Source organism: Arachis hypogaea, chromosome 6 (genome assembly GCF_003086295.3).
Source record: "Arachis hypogaea cultivar Tifrunner chromosome 6, arahy.Tifrunner.gnm2.J5K5, whole genome shotgun sequence".
Lineage (NCBI taxonomy): Eukaryota > Viridiplantae > Streptophyta > Magnoliopsida > Fabales > Fabaceae > Arachis > Arachis hypogaea.
Window position 1 is genome coordinate 58,944,625 of NC_092041.1, and position 16,959 is coordinate 58,961,583.

General features: G+C 34.8%; 1 protein-coding gene across 1 annotated transcript; it reads right to left on the reverse strand.

Moving 5' to 3' along the window:
- Positions 1-7,675: 7,675 nt before the first annotated feature.
- On the reverse strand, positions 7,676-9,529 carry LOC112805581 (uncharacterized). Its single transcript, XM_025847947.1, has one exon. The coding sequence runs from the start codon at positions 9,527-9,529 to the stop codon at positions 7,676-7,678; it is 1,854 nt and encodes a 617-aa protein (XP_025703732.1).
- Positions 9,530-16,959: the final 7,430 nt, after the last annotated feature.

The window sequence follows — 16,959 nt, forward strand, 5'->3', positions numbered from 1 at the left end:
CTTCCTTGGTCATCATCCTACATCAATCCGAGCGCTCCATCCTTGGCTTGCTCTCCAAGATGAAATTCTGGCCCCTTGATGCTTCATAATGATGATGGCTTCATCTGCTCCAATCTCTGCCTCTTTCATCACGTAGCCACCCTAGCTACCTTCTGTGGTGGTTGAGCAGAATCAGAGACAAGCCATCCCTCCAAGGATCTTCACCTTGCTGGCCGAATCTTCTTCTACCATTTTTGGTATGAAGAAGCCAAGATCTTATCACAAAATCTTACCACATGTGAATGAGAATCTTAGCCACAGCATACTTTTCTTTTTCTTTTTCGTGCCATCATTGTGATGGTCTTGTAACTTGCCTTTCCTTTTTTTTGGTAGCTCAAAGTAGCTTCTACTACAACAAACAAGGCTTTTCGCAACATTCAAAAACCGTTGCTGTAAATTGAAAAACCGTTCCCTAAACTTTAGGCAACGCTTTGGCAACAGTTTTTGACCTGTGGTATATGCGGCCGTTGCCAATGCTCAAAGGCAATGGTTTTTGACCTAAGGCAACGGTAACCTAAAAACCGTTGCCAAAGTTATTGGTATAGGCAAAGGTTTTGAACACAAATTTTAAACAACGGTTTCAAACCGTTACTCGAGAAGCAACGGTTTTAGACTGTTCTTTTTCTTGATACAACGCTTTAAAACCGTACCTGGATTGGCAATGGTTTTAAACTGTTGTAGTTTTGTTATCCACAACAGCAACAGTTTTAAAGCATTACCGTTGGTGTCATTTTTTGGTAATGGTTTTTGTACTGTTGCTAATTTATAGTTGTCCAAGACAACGGTTTAAAACCGTTACCATTGATTTTTTTGGCAACGGTTTTAAAACCATTGCCATTATATAATTATCTAAGACAACTGTTTAAAAGCGTTACCATTAATTTTTTTGGCAACGGTTTTAAAATATTGCCATTTTATAGTCATCTAACACAACGGTTTTAAAGCGTTACCGTCATTGTTATTTTTTGGCAACAGTTTTAACACCGTTGTCCTTTGTAACTGACAACGGTTTTTTGTAATATATAATTCTTTATTTACAATAGTAGTTTTCTCGTGAATAAAATTAATTTCATTTTTTAATTATTTAGAGTCAATAAATAATCTAAACTATTTGAATAAAGTCACTAAAGAAAAATAATTGAACATTTTTCATCAAATTTGACTTACAAAGATTGTTGTAAGATCCACAATCACATTCAAAATACCACAATTCTATCATGACAACCTCGAACTATATCATCTAATGTTGCAAAAGATATAACAAAGAAGAGTTGAAATAGCTAAGTAGCAAATATATTTATCATCATGTCCGATCCACAAGTTCATGACTTTTACTATGTAACACTTGCTCTTAAAAATTTGACCTTAATTAAGTTCGATTTCCTCTTCAACATAGTTTTCCTGTAAAAAAAAGAAAAAAAATCAAATATAAAACTACACATCTTTAATACTAATAATGTCTACTAAAAATGTTTGAGAGAGAGACGAGAAATATATATATCATAACATTCTTCTATTTAGATACACAAAACAATAAATAATACCTCCTCATGCGCATCATTGTTCGGATTGCCTAAAGTGCTTCCTAGTTGAGCAGCTAACATCTCAAGGTCTACTCCTGAACTTTTTTGTTGCAACATCATCTTAACAAGCGATTTTTGTTCATCTACTTCTTTTTGCATCACATCAACTTTACCCTCTAATGATGCTTTCTCAGCTGCATGTTGCTGCTTAAGGGTGGCAATTTCTTCATTTTTCTTCAACAAAGTTGGTGTGGTAACTCTTCCATGACAATGCACTCTCCCTGCCTTCTCTTTCCCAAATATGGATTGAAAAACTCTAATTGCTGATTCTTTAGACTTTTTATTCTCAGCTTGCAGATGTGCCTATATTAATGTGAAGAAAAATAATAACAAAAAAGAGTAACTACACACTTAGACTCAAAACATATATCATTTGAAAACATCAAATCAAATAATAGCAATTAAGAATAGTATCAGCATTGTTTAACTCAACTGCAAGCATAAAGATAACCACAAATGATGGACAAATTACCAAGACACAAGAAATCCATAACCTATTTTAATCAAATTAACTCCCAATACTTACAATAACATCCAAAGTGTCTTCATCCAATGATTTTCCCTTTGTGCTTTGGCGAGTCTCAACAAACATTTCTGCTTGAGTAGGTGGTTCATTATTTTCCTTAGAAGCAGCCTATAAGTCCAGTTCAACAAGCATTTATACAGAGTTAAAAATGCACGTATTCTTGCACCCCACATACACATACAAATGCACAAAGAATAAAAAATTGTACCAATCTTGCACGTATTCTTGCAAAATTTATTGGTCCCTTTCGATGGCTAAATTTCTGTTGTGCCCTATTTTTCTTATTCTGCGCAGACATTTTCTACATAGCAAGAGATAAGTATTATCAAAAAATTATCATATTTCACTCATAAATGTATATAACTCATAATTGCATAAACAGACTACAATAAGTTGCACATGTCTTACCTTAACTTTCTCAGTTCTCCAATAAGCAATCAACTTGCGAAAATGACTCTCAGGTATGCTTTTAGGATGATTTTTCAGCATTTCATTAACACATTTGTATGGCAGAAAATGATTTTGCTTGATTGTGGTCTTATACCGTCTCCAGTTGTCATTGATACGAGCAAGGACTATCCTCTTTCCTTCAGTTGGAATAATGAACTTAGCATGCAAAAACACAAATATTATTTGCTAGTAAGAATAAAATACATGTGTACATTTCCAAGAAGTTTCTAAAAGAAACAATAATAATATTCTCACTTGAACATATTCCCAAATGGCTTCTTTATCTTTAATCCCCTTCCAATTTGTGTAAATTAATTGACAAAAATCTGAATTCCTTGCCACTGTGCCCAAAAATTTGCTCAAGTTATTTACAACTTCATCAGTAGGACCAATTGCTTCTCCTTCAATATCTAGAATAATTTCTTCTCTATCTTCCAACTGTCTTGCATGAATCTTCAAGCATTGTGTAGGACCTCGTATTTTCTTCGTTGTTGTCTCTATACAAAGAGCTCAGAATAAGTCCATCAGCATCATTGCTCACTCAAAACAAGGCATGAAATCAGCCATTAACAAAGATAAAGCAGCACTAAACAGTAAAATCAACCCATATGAACTCACTAAAACCAATTTAGCAGTTATAAAATAGCTCGGAATAAGGCCATCATCATCATAATTGCTCAATAAAAACAAGGCATGAAATCAGCCATTAACAAGGATAAAGCAGCACTAAATAGCAAACTCAACCCATATGAACTCACTAAAACCAAATCAGCATTAATAAAACAGCTCAGAATAAGGCCATCATCATCATTGCTCAATCAAAACAAGGCATGAAATCAGCCATTAACAAGGATAAAGCAGCACTAAACAGTAAAATCAACCCATATGAACTCACTAAAACCAAATCAGCACTAATAAAATAGCTCAGAATAAGGCCATCATCATCATCATTGCTGAATCAAAACAAGGCATGAAATCAGCGATTAACAAGGATAAAGCAGCACTAAACAGCTAGGATCAACCCATATGAACTCACTAAAACCAATTCAGCACTTATAAAATAGCTCAGAATAAGGCCATAGTCATCATAATTGCTCAATTAAAACAAGGCATGAAATCAGCCATTAACAAGGATAAAGCAGCACTAAACAGCAAACTCAACCCATATGAACTCACTAAAACCAAATCAGCACTAATAAAACAGCTCAGAAATAAAGCCATCATCATCATAATTGCTCAATAAAAATAAGGCATGAAATCAGCCATTAACAAGGATAAAGCGGCACTAAACAGCAAACTCAACCCATATGAACTCACTAAAACCAAATCAGCATTAATAAAATAGCTCAGAATAAGGCCATCATCATCATTGCTCAATCAAAACAAGGAATGAAATCAGCCATTAACAAGGATAAAGCAGCACTAAACAATAAAATCAACCCATATGAACTCACTAAAACCAATTCAGCACTTATAAAATAGCTTAGAATAAGGCCATCATCATCATCATTGCTCAATCAAAACAAGGCATGAAATTAGCCATTAACAAGGATAAAGCAGCACTAAACAGCTGGGATCAACCCATATGAACTCACTAAAACCAATTCAGTACTTATAAAATAGCTCAGAATAAGGCTATCGTCATCATCATTGCTCAATAAAAATAAGGCATGAAATCAGCCATTAACAAGGATAAAGCAGCACTAAACAGCTGGAATCAACCCATATGAACTCACTAAAACCAATTTAGCAGTTATAAAATAGCTCGGAATAAGGCCATCATCATCATAATTGCTCAATAAAAACAAGGCATGAAATCAGCCATTAACAAGGATAAAGCAGCATTAAACAGCAAACTCAACCCATATGAACTCACTAAAACCAAATCAGCATTAATAAAACAGCTCAGAATAAGGCCATCATCATCATTGCTCAATCAAAACAAGGCATGAAATCAGCCATTAACAAGGATAAAGCAGCACTAAACAGTAAAATCAACCCATATGAACTCACTAAAACCAAATCAGCACTAATAAAATAGCTTAGAATAAGGCCATCATCATCATTGCTTAATCAAAACAAGGAATGAAATCAGCCATTAACAAGGATAAAGCAGCACTAAAAAATAAAATCAACCCATATGAACTCACTAAAACCAATTCAGCACTTATAAAATAGCTCAGAATAAGGCCATCATCATCATCATTGCTCAATCAAAACAAGGCATGAAATTAGCCATTACAAGGATAAAGCAGCACTAAACAGCTGGGATCAACCCATATGAACTCACTAAAACCAATTCAGTACTTATAAAATAGCTCAGAATAAGGCTATCGTCATCATCATTGCTCAATAAAAATAAGGCATGAAATCAGCCATTAACAAGGATAAAGCAGCACTAAACAGCTGGAATCAACCCATATGAACTCATTAAAACCAATTTAGCAGTTATAAAATAGCTCGGAATAAGGCCATCATCATCATAATTGCTCAATAAAAACAAGGCATGAAATCAGCCATTAACAAGGATAAAGCAGCACTAAACATCAAACTCAACCCATATGAACTCACTAAAACCAAATCAGCATTAATAAAACAGCTCAGAATAAGGCCATCATCATCATTGCTCAATCAAAACAAGGCATGAAATCAGCCATTAACAAGGATAAAGCAACACTAAACAGTAAAATCAACCCATATGAACTCACTAAAACCAAATCAGCACTAATAAAATAGCTCAGAATAAGGCCATCATCATCATCATTGCTGAATCAAAAGAAGGCATGAAATCAGTGATTAACAAGGATAAAGCAGCACTAAACAGCTGGGATCAACCTATATGAACTCACTAAAACCAATTCAGCACTTATAAAAAAGCTCAGAATAAGGCCATCGTCATCATAATTGCTTAATCAAAACAAGGCATGAAATCAGCCATTAACAAGGATAAAGCAGCACTAAACAGCAAACTCAACCCATATGAACTCACTAAAACCAAATCAGCACTAATAAAACAGCTCAGAATAAGGCCATCATCATCATAATTGCTCAATCAAAACAAGGCATGAAATCAGCCATTAACAAGAATAAAGCAGCTCATAAAACCATTCATAAAAGGCATCAGCAGCAACCAAAAAGTTCAACCTAAATCCACTACAATTCAGATTAAACTTCCTAACCACCTATAATCCACTAAGCATGCATAACTAAACCGACTAATTTAACAAAAATTGAATAAACTAATTAAACTAAGAAGTAGTAAACAGGAAAAAAAATTGAGAACCTGCAAAAACTTTACCTTTCAAAGTATTGTCTATGTTCTCAGCCTCAGTTGGATTAATATAATCCTTGTCCTGCTCCTCTATAATATCTCCTTCATTCTCATCCAATTGCTCTTCACCATCAGGTTCATTATTAAGTTGAAGAAAAGTATCAATCGGCATTGAAGCAAATTGACGTGTTTTTCCCTTCTTAGTTGGCCTTTCTTGCAAGCTGCCACACTCTTCAATATCATCTTCAATTGTGGTCTCTTTTCTCTTCAAATCTTGAGTCATTCTAGAATCTACTTCTTTAGTATTCTTTTGAGCCACAGCAGTAGATTTAGAAGGAAGTTCTTTTTTTTGTCTACATGTTGATCCTTGTGAGTGAGTCATACTTGCTTCCATCTGTACTTTACTTTTCTTCAAATTCTGCCCTTTTTCTTTTGCAACTTTTGGCTTTTCTACAAAATTCTGCTTATCATTTGCTTGGACACCGGTTTTTCTTAACTTCTGCTCCCTTTCCCTATTACTAAGGGTTTTTATCCTCTTAAGTGGTGGTGGTGGTTGATGTTGCTACTGACCAGAAGACATCTTTTCTCGCTTAACTTCGATATTCTTGAAGAACTTTGCACGCAATTCAGCACTTGACTTTGAATCTATCTCATTTTCAATGAATTTTTTGAACATTTTCTAAAAAAGGAAATAAAATAATGAAATTAGTATACATCGTAAAAAATCTATTAACATAATAGTAAAAAACTGAATCACATATTAAAAGAACCAAGAATCTATAAGAAATGCACCTGTTCATAAACAATTACACCAAAAATAAAAGTAAAAAGAATTATTCTATGTTGAGAAGAGAAATCTCTTTAAAGATCAGAATCATCATCATATTAAACTTGTTGTAGAACAAGTGAAGGTTTCTCAATGATTGTATTTGGCATGTCTTCTCTAGTCCATTGAACTTCACAATTATCCTTTGGCACAAACAAATTATTCGCTTGATCAAAGGGATCCTTCTGATTAGACTCTTCGGCTTCAACATCATACCCATCATATATATTGAATAAATCCCTTGGCACTGTGTTCATGACATAATGCTTGTCTTTGTAAAAAGGGTCTTGAATATAAAAACATTGGTGGACTTGTGAAGCTAATACAAAAGGATCATCCCGAGAACATCTTTTATTAAAGTGAACTGAAGTTAGACCAAAATTCTCTTCCTCAACTTCAAACCAATCACAATTGAAAAGAACAAATTTGAAACATGCATAATAGTCTAACTCAATTATGTCATTTATTGCACCAAAATATGTTACGGCTTTTGTCATTGGGTTGTTGTCCTTGGCACTAGCAAAGCTTGGTGTTTCGCACCCAAAGTCACACCACTGTTTTGAGTTGTGTGGCTTGCATCATTTTCTCTAGTTTGAAATTTGTAGCCATTGATTACATAACTAGAAAATTGTTTTGCAACTGTGTTTAGGCCTCTAAACAAATCTTTAAGTTGTTTCGGAACACCTTCATGAGAAGCACGCTCTTTGAACCATTCACTAAAATCATGGCTTAGAGTTTTTGCCTTCTTCCATTTTCTACCTTTAGTTTGATTGTTGACATGTTCCTCATACTCTCTAAAGTAAGCAAAGAGCGAGTAAGTTAAATTTGCTAATAGAGAATTTGTAATTGGAAAATATATAAGAAAAATACCTAATATAGTCTTTAACTTTATCACAATTGAATAAGATGTACCGATGAGTTTGTATTTTTGAGTTGGAATCTAAAGAAAAAGGTTGCCATTTCCTCTTTCCACCAATTGGTCACCCCAAGCATGCAAAATAGCTATCATGACATACGTCAGCTTCACTGTAATTATCATAATTTTGTGTCCTCCTACTCAGCCTTGTATCCACATCAGGACTTAAATACCTTGAGCAAAATGTCAAGCATTCCTCGGCTAAATATCCTTCAGCAATTGAACCTTCGGGGCAGCCCTTATTGCAAACGTAGGACTTTAACCTACACAGATATCTCTCGATGGGGTACATCCATCTAAATTGAATTGGGCCACCCAACCTCAACTCGTTTACCAGATGAATAGGCAAATGGAACATTATATCAAAGAAACTAGGAGGAAATATTCTTTCTAATCGGCACAAAATCTCTCTAATATCTACTTCCAAATGATCTATTGTATCATTTTCAACAACTTTTTGGCACAAGGAACGAAAGAATGAACCTAGATAAATTAAAGGGCCAGCTACTTGATTCTGTATTGTGCATTTTATAGCTACTTGCAACAAATAATGCAACATAAAATGAGCATCATGACTTTTATAGCCTGATATCTTTTTCTCAGCAACATGAACACACCAAGAAATATTTGAGGCACTACCAGATGGCAATTTTACTGACTTCAAAATATCACAAAAAATGGTTTTTTCTTGATTAGTAAGGTTAAAACAAGCCTTAGCAATTTTGGCTTTCTTGCCACCATCTATCTCCTTTGGTTGAAGTTTTTTTCTTATGCCCATATCTTTGAGATCATAACGAGCATTTGCATGATCTTTGGACTTTCCTGGAATGTCTAATAAAGTTCCAATTATGTTATCACATACGTTTTTCTCGATGTGCATAACATCAAGACAATGGCGCAATGTATTTTGCTTCCAATATGGCAACTCAAAGAAAATGGACCTTTTCTTCCAATGACCATCAATTTTATTTGTTTGCTTCTTTCCAAATACATTTTCAAAATCTTTCAAATCTTCAAAAATTTGTTCCCCATCTAATAAAGCTGGTGAAGACCTCAATTCAACATCGCCATTGAAAGATCTTTTGTTCATCCTATATGGATGATCCATAGCCAAAAATTTACGGTGATCCATCTTGCACATCTTCCGGCTATGTTTTAGATAACAAGAGGAGGTGTCATAATTACAGGAAGGACATGCTAACTTTTCCTTTGTGCTCCAACCGGATAACATAGCATAAGCTGGAAAGTCACTTATGGTCCATAAAAGTGCTGCATGTAGTTGAAAAGTTTGGTTCTTTGAAGCATCATATGTTTCCACTCCAACTTCCCATAAAACCTTCAACTCTTCAATTAATGGCTGAAGATACACATCAATGCTTTTTCCAGGCGAACATGGTCCAGGGATGAGCAAGGACATCATGACATACTCTGGTTTCATGCAACACCATGGAGGAAGATTGTATGCGACCAAAACTACCGGCCATGTACTATGGGAGATGCTCATGGTTCTAAATGGATTAAATCCATCGCTAGCTAGCCCTAATCTTATGTTACGAGATTCTTTAGCAAAATCGGGATGAAGCCTATCAAAGTCTTTCCATGATCGGCCATCAGCTGGGTGTCTTAAATTTCCATCCTTTGAACGATGTTCATCGTGCCGCCTTAATGATTCAGCTGTTTTGGAACACAGGAACAGCTTCTTAAGCCTTGGAATCAAGGGAAAATGCCTCAAAACCTTCGCAGGCACAGGTTTTTTCTTCAACTTATCAACTTCTATATCTACCTCAACATTTTCTATGTACCTGGAAGCTCCACAAATTGGACAAAATTCATCATCTTCATATGTATCCCAGAATAGAACACAATCGTTGGGACAAGCATGAATTTTATTATAACCAAGTCCCAAATCTTTTACCATGGCCTTGATTTTATTGAAAGAATTAGGAATATTCAAATGAGGAATCGCTTCTTTCAGTAATTCAAGTAGAGCAGTAAAGGATGTGTTGCTCCAACCATTAAGGGTCTTCAACAAATACAATCGGATAACGAATGATAATGTCGAAAATTTTTTACAGCCAGGATATAACTATTGTTTTCCTTCTTCAAGCAAGTTATAAAACTTTTTTGCATCTTCGTTTGGCCCATCAGCATCTTTATCTCCTTCAAGCAAATGCCGAAACGTCTCGTTTAGCAGTCCATGAATGTCGTCGACAAATCCTTCATGGACTTCACTGTCATCGGATTCACTATCCATGTGACTTATCCTTTCGCCGTGATGAACCCACACAGTGTAACCTTTTTGAAATCCCTTACTTATTAAATGATCATAAACTTCATCCCTTCACCCCCAATTAAAGTTATTACATATAGAACAAGGACAAAGAATTTCTTGTCCTTGTGGTCTACCTTTAGAAAAGGCAAAATCCAAAAATGAATTAACACCATGTTGGTAACCCTCAGTATGTCTTGGTAAACTAGTCCACCCTTTGTCCATTACTTTGTCAACTAAAATAAAAGAACACGGGCATATGTTTTAGACTAACTATAAGTGATTTTTTCTAATCAAGAGCTTATTGCTTCTAAAAAATTTCTATAAGTCAACCACACATGTTTGAAAGAGAACATCTCAACCAATCAAAAGACTAACAATTTGTATCTAACAAACTATGCAAAGAAGCTTAAGCAAACAATTAATCAGTAAATATTCTTAACAATTAAATGTTCAAACAAATTTAAAAAGATAATATATTAAATGATTTACCTGTAGTGTAGCTCAATGTCTAAGGTAGTCGCAGCTACAGAGAGATCCGCTATTTGATTCTCTTTTTCTGGTTTTAAAGAGACAAACTAAAACAGCAACAAAAAATAAAAATATAAGTAATTCATAACCAGATTTTTTAACAAAAAATTCACTTTTAAAACCAGTTTTTAGAAATCTTATTTTCAAAAGTCATATATAACTAAAAAATCAAACGATAGAATTATCAAGAGCAGAATAATATTATCATTACTCTTTAAATATTAGTTCATAAACTAACACATCGTAATTTCAGTTGTGGTTGATAAGAAGATTTTAGAAAAGAAAGAGAAGAAGGTGGGTTCCTAATGTGTGATGAGTTACAAGTGACACATGTTGAAAATGAAAGGCTGATGATATTGGTGTGGGGGTTCCCTTCACAAGACACGCATCAGGCACCATAATTAATTATTAAGAAAAGTAGATAAAAGGGGCACCCAAATAAATAAGATAGTAAACAATAATATTAATATTAATGATGAAAGAAATAGAAAATAGAAAATAGAAAATGCTAGCTTTAAAGAATGGTGCAGAGCAAAGAGCGAAGGATTAGAAGAAAGGAATGGCTAATTTTGGAAATTTTTGGAGAGAGAGTGTTATGGATATGACCCAAAACTACAGCACAAGTAGCCGTTTGAACTTTGAAGAATGAAAGCAACATATGTGGGACTGTGTTTAAGTCTATCTGTCTAATAATGACATCCTCCAAACCGCCATAATAATTATTATTTTGGATATAATTGGAATTAACATTTCATGAGAATTTCAGTTGTTTTTGTTGTTAATAAAAACCTTGCTTAAGGTTTGATTTTTGTGCATTATGATGAGTCAGCGTCCAGTCACCTACCTGTCAATCCTGATGGGTTGGAACTTCATTATTTGTTAACAACAAATTAAAGAAAAGTGTATTAGCTCAAATGAAATGATGCTGTTTTTGGTTTTTTGCTAAAGCTTAGCTTGCAATAAGATTCAGGCTTATAAAATTGACTTATCCATTGATATGCTTAAGAAAAGAAGAGCAGAAATCGGAGAAGCAGCAAGCCAGATTGCCATTAAAACCAGTATTATATACATATATTCAAAGGGGTCATTGATTGGTATTTGGTCATTGTAACCGTGAATCAAGAATGGGGAGCATCTATAAGCATCACATTTTCCATCAAATATTTAAAATAATAAATATTTATCCTGATTAATTGAGGCATATAGGAAGAAGAGCAGAATTTATGCTAATCTCTAAGTCAAATAGTTAGAATAAGCATGAAATTCCTCTGTTATCCTAGATGAAACCAACCAATATGAAAAGTAGTCCACAACTCACTCAAATAATAACATTATACAACAAGGCTAAAATAAACAAAGCAGATAAATAAAATAAAAAATAAACAATTGAGAAACAGCGATATAGAAATTACTCTATAATCCTCAATAAAGAGTTATTGGGAATCCACCATAGAACACCTCACAGAGAGCAGAGAAACAGAACCATAATGCCATCGAACACACTACTCGCAAATAATAAAAGTTTTGCTACCTTAAATAACAGACTAACCTAAGCCCCAGGTTCATTTCACAAGTACGCAGTCCAAATTCAAACAAAACAAAAGCTCAGTCAATATTCAACCCTCATCTTGCTCATGTTCACAAATAACACCACTTTCCACAGCCAACAAAAATACCCAACAACCAATCAAGCCCTAACTAAGAAACAAAAAATCAGAGAAGAAGATCACTTACCACAGATGACAACCCACAAACGGCCAATGCAGCAAACCAGCAGTAGCGAAGCAACAGCAACAAAGCACAATCCACAATCAGCCAAGACACTGAAGCAGAAGCAGCAAGGTAGAAGCAGCGAAGCAGAAGCAGAACAGGAGAGATCAAGGACGCCGTGAAGAAGCAGTGAAGCCTCGGAGAGGGGAGAAGCACCGACGCCGCGGAGAGGAGAGACTCAGCGACGCCGGGAAGAATGAGGCAGCGACGATTCGGGAAGAACGCAGGGCAGCGACGATTCGGGAAGAAACGCAGCGCAGCGACGATGATGGTGCGATGATGGTGACTTGCGATTTGGGGCTTCCTGGTGACTTGCGATGATGGTGCGATTTACGCCTTCAAGGAGAGCTGTGGTGCGATGTGTCTCTGATTCTGATGGGTTAGGGTTCGGTGGGTTAGGATTCTCTGATTCTTCAAGGAGGAAGAGCGTTCTTCGCTCTTTGCTGGTTTGGAAGAGTAGATGAGGGCTTAGCTTTTTTTGTTCCTTCGCTGTATTTCTTTATTAATTAGGAAAAAATTATTATTTTAATTTTATTTCTTTATATTAATATTTATTATATATTTATAATAAAAATATATAATATTTATTATAAATTTATTTTACCTTTATGTGTTCAAAATATAATATTTTTTATATATTTATAATAATATATAATATTTATAATAAACTTATTTTAATTTTATTTTTTTAAAATAATATTTGTTATTTATTTATAACAATAGATTTTGAATATTTTATAAGTTCAATATTTATAGAAAAAATAGTTTCAATTTATATAATTATCTGAAATTACTTTTATTAGTATTGTTTAATTTGTATAATTATTTAGATAATATTAAAAAATAGTTGTTTCATAAATAATTGTTGTAATGGTTGTAAAACCGTTCTTTAAAATGGTCAAAGAGAACGGTTTTATTTTGTTACTATAGCATAATGAAAAAATGAACGTCAACAGCAACACCGTAAAAATCGTTGTCTAAGACAATCTAATGAAACAGTTTTAAAGTGTAGCATTTTGGCAACGGTTTTAATGCGTTTCTTTTGTGCAATTCTTTAAACAACAATCGAAAACCGTTGCTTAAAGCCAAATCATGGTAACGGTTATAAAACCGTTCTTTAAAATAGTCAAACAGAACGGTTTTACTGTGTTGCTAGAAATTGATGAAAAATGAAATTCAACAGTAACACTTTAAAAAACAGTTGTCTAAACCTATCTAAGAGAACGGTTTTAAGGCATTGCAAAATTTGGCGTTGCTAAAGGCCATATTTGTTGTAGTGTTCCATGGTTTGCTGTGTAAGGACCGAAGAAGAGAAGGAAAGTGATGAGAGGGAAGAAAGAGATTTAAACATCATTAAGTTAGGAAAGAGAATGAAATTAATTGAAATGATTCTTCCCTTGTTGAGTAGCATGTGATATTAGATACTGCAATCAAATCAGATGCCTTTTTCTTTCTCTCTCATTGTTCCCATGCAATAAATGATAATTGAATAAATTTTGGAATCCATCACATGGTAATAAGCTTAGATCCGTTGGAAGCATTTTTGCTTTCTTCTTTACTTGGTTTCGGATCAAGCATGAGTAACATTCATCAGAATTAAAATTGGGCTTGGTAGCAACAACATTTGACCTGGCCCAATATAATGATTAATTCAGCTACACTATATAGGAAACATGTAACCAAGAGCTGAATGTATTCACACTTTGGGCTTGCATCATATCATTTAATTTTCGGCCCAATAGTAAACCTGCATCACAAAATTATTAATTAACACATGTTACATGAAGATCATAATTAATAATTTTGTAATCAATCATTCCAATAATGTTTGTTCATCATCAAATAAATCTGAGTTTTTCAAACTCATCAATCTCCCCCTTGATGACAAACATTATTAAAATTGAAATAGAAAGAAATTTAAAGATTTGAGTATTGAGTACTCCCTTTGAATATATGAATTTCTCCCCCTTTCAAATTGTCACATGGCTCCCCCTTAATATATGCCATTTTTACCAAGGAAGCACTAACCTGTAGCATTTTAATCAAGCCTCAAGTAACAATGTTATTTAGCATATTCATTACATGATGCTAAATGCTTGATTTATGAGCAGATTTGAATAATATACAAAACTTATTTGTTATCAACAATTTTGATTTTCTGCTCAAGCTATGATCAACCAAAAATTCTTTTGAAAATAAAATGTTGTTTAAAATATTTTCTGTTCAAATCAGAGCAACATACTTATGGTAAGAAAATATTTTTAATCACAGTGTGATCACAGCAATTTTCAACATTTATTTTCATACCCAATGCTTTAAAGGAACTGCCAAAAAATAAAGTATTCATCAAACATGTTTACCAAGATGAATCAGAATATTTCTATTCCACTAGAAGCAAGCATATTCATCGAGATAAAACAAGAATACATGTTAATAACCAATTAACAACTAGACAGCCATGATATCAAAACAAATGCATCACAATTATAATCAACCAAGCATTATTAGTATGTATTATCAAGCATTAGGTGTATCCTTTTAACAAGGGTGATCATGAATTCTCAAAAGAGAATTTCATCCCATGTTTTCCAGATTTCATCCCCTGTTTTCCAGTTTCAATTTTCAACATTTATTCTCCCCCTTTTGTCATCAAAGGGGCACCTACGAAAAAGATTTTGATATAAGGAATAGAGTATGCAAAATATAACCCAAAAGTATCCACAAAGTATCACAAGGTTATGGTACTAACAGTATCCAACCTAACAAAATAGAGTATCAGATTGAGCCTAAGAGTGCCAATATCAAAGAAAACAGTAATTAATCATCAGAGAGATTAAAATCAGAATCTTTAGCGCCTTCTTCGCTACCAATGCCCAGATCCTTCTCCAAGTTTTCCAGCATTAGACCCACTCTATCTTTACATCTCCCCCAAGCCCTTTCATTTTCATAGGCTAGCTTGCGAGCCGCCTTATGAGATTGCACCATTAGCTCAGACATATTTGAGAATTCGGTGAGAATTTCCCTTATTGATTCGGTTGCTTTGAAGGATTCAGGCTGACTCTCAAAGTCGCTATCCGAAGGCATAGATTTCTTACCCTTGGTTCCTTTAACAGCTCCGCCTCCTTTGATCATAGAGACTTTATTTTCTACATCCTCCTTTGTTAAATCTACCTTAAAATAATAAAAAATACATGTGAGAAACATTCCATAAGGTAAATTAGCCTTTTTGGTACTTTTTACAGACTCCCACATATGTCTAATCAGGAGGTAACTAAAGGAAATAGGAGATTAAGTAACAAGAGCAAATATGAAGAGAGAATCAGATACTATTACCCTGTTGTGAGAACTACTCTGCGAGGTCAAAATGTAGGTTATGATACAGTGCAGCAGTGAGTTGGTTGGTTCAAGAGCTTTGTGAGTAGGAACAGTACCGTCCAATCCAGACATATTTGCACAAATATGAGAAAGAACTTGCTTGTATGTAAACCCAACGTGTGAATCCCATTTGTCAGTCATGTAAACCCTCGGTCCTTCATCCGTGTAGGCAAGTGCAGCGCCGATGGTCTCAACATTCAGAGTGATATGCACACGCTTCACATAGGAGTGAAGACTACCATCAATCAGTCGCAGATTAGCATAAAATTGCTTTACCAACCCTGGATAAACCATTTTGTGAATGAGAAGCAATGGGGACCATTTGAGATTGTCAAACAGAGGATGTAGGTTGATCCTTTTGGTAGCCAGAGAATCAAGGTTCACCAAGTATGATAGACACAGATGCCTCTTTTCCAAAACCTCCTGGTGGAATTCATAGAATGCACATGTAAAGAACCTTGATGGATCATAGTGAGAGTGTGGCTTGTGAAATCTGTTCTTGAATTCCAATGATTCAAGGTTTGCGGGTTCCCTGGTCTCATGCAACACGAAACCTTTGGTCTTCTGAGAACTCTTTCCGGAAGTGGCTTTCTTTGATGGAGAAGGTAGCGGTGATGGAATCGATGAGGTGTGCGATTCTTCCTCTTGTTCAACGCTGGGTTCCTTGTTCTTTTCACTTTTCCTCCTTCCAGAGGATTTCTGGGCTATCACTTTGTGCCTCATGGATTCGGTTTGCTTGGTGGGAAGTGAGGGAGAAGATGAAGAAGTGGAGTGAATATGTATGTGGGTGTGAGTTTGGGGAGTGGAAGGTTTTTGAGAGAAATAAATTCTTTCACTCTTTCTTGGTGCAGTTTTCTTTTTCATTATGTGAAGAAGATGAATGGAGATGGAGGTTGAAGAAAAGGCCGAAGGGTGAGGTGAGTAGAGGAAGGTTAGAGAGGCATTAAATGCTGATTGGAGAGAGATAGTGGGGGAAGTTAATGACCATCATGAGCGCGGTTATTAACCAGGGGTTTCCAAGAATTTGAAAAAGTGGTTTCCTTAAATCAAGGGATTAGTTGAAAGGAAAGATTTGATTTGACACTATGCCTCTTTCAACTAGATTTGATAAGACCTAAAAAAGATTATGATTTTCAAGAATGAGGAACTAACAAAACGGTCATGGTGGGGTCAAAGAGATTTTGTATGGCCTACGAAAATGAATTTCTACGCAGCCTCCCACTTTATCACATCCCTTCCATCATCCTTATTTTTATCTCGTCCATTCCTACGAGACAAAACTGGGCAAAATCATAATTTCACAAATTATCTACAGAAACAAGATCAATCATTCCCAAGCTTTTTCTTAATAAACAGAATTTGTCTTCACAGAGGAGTTTTGTAAAAATGTCAGCAAGTTGGTC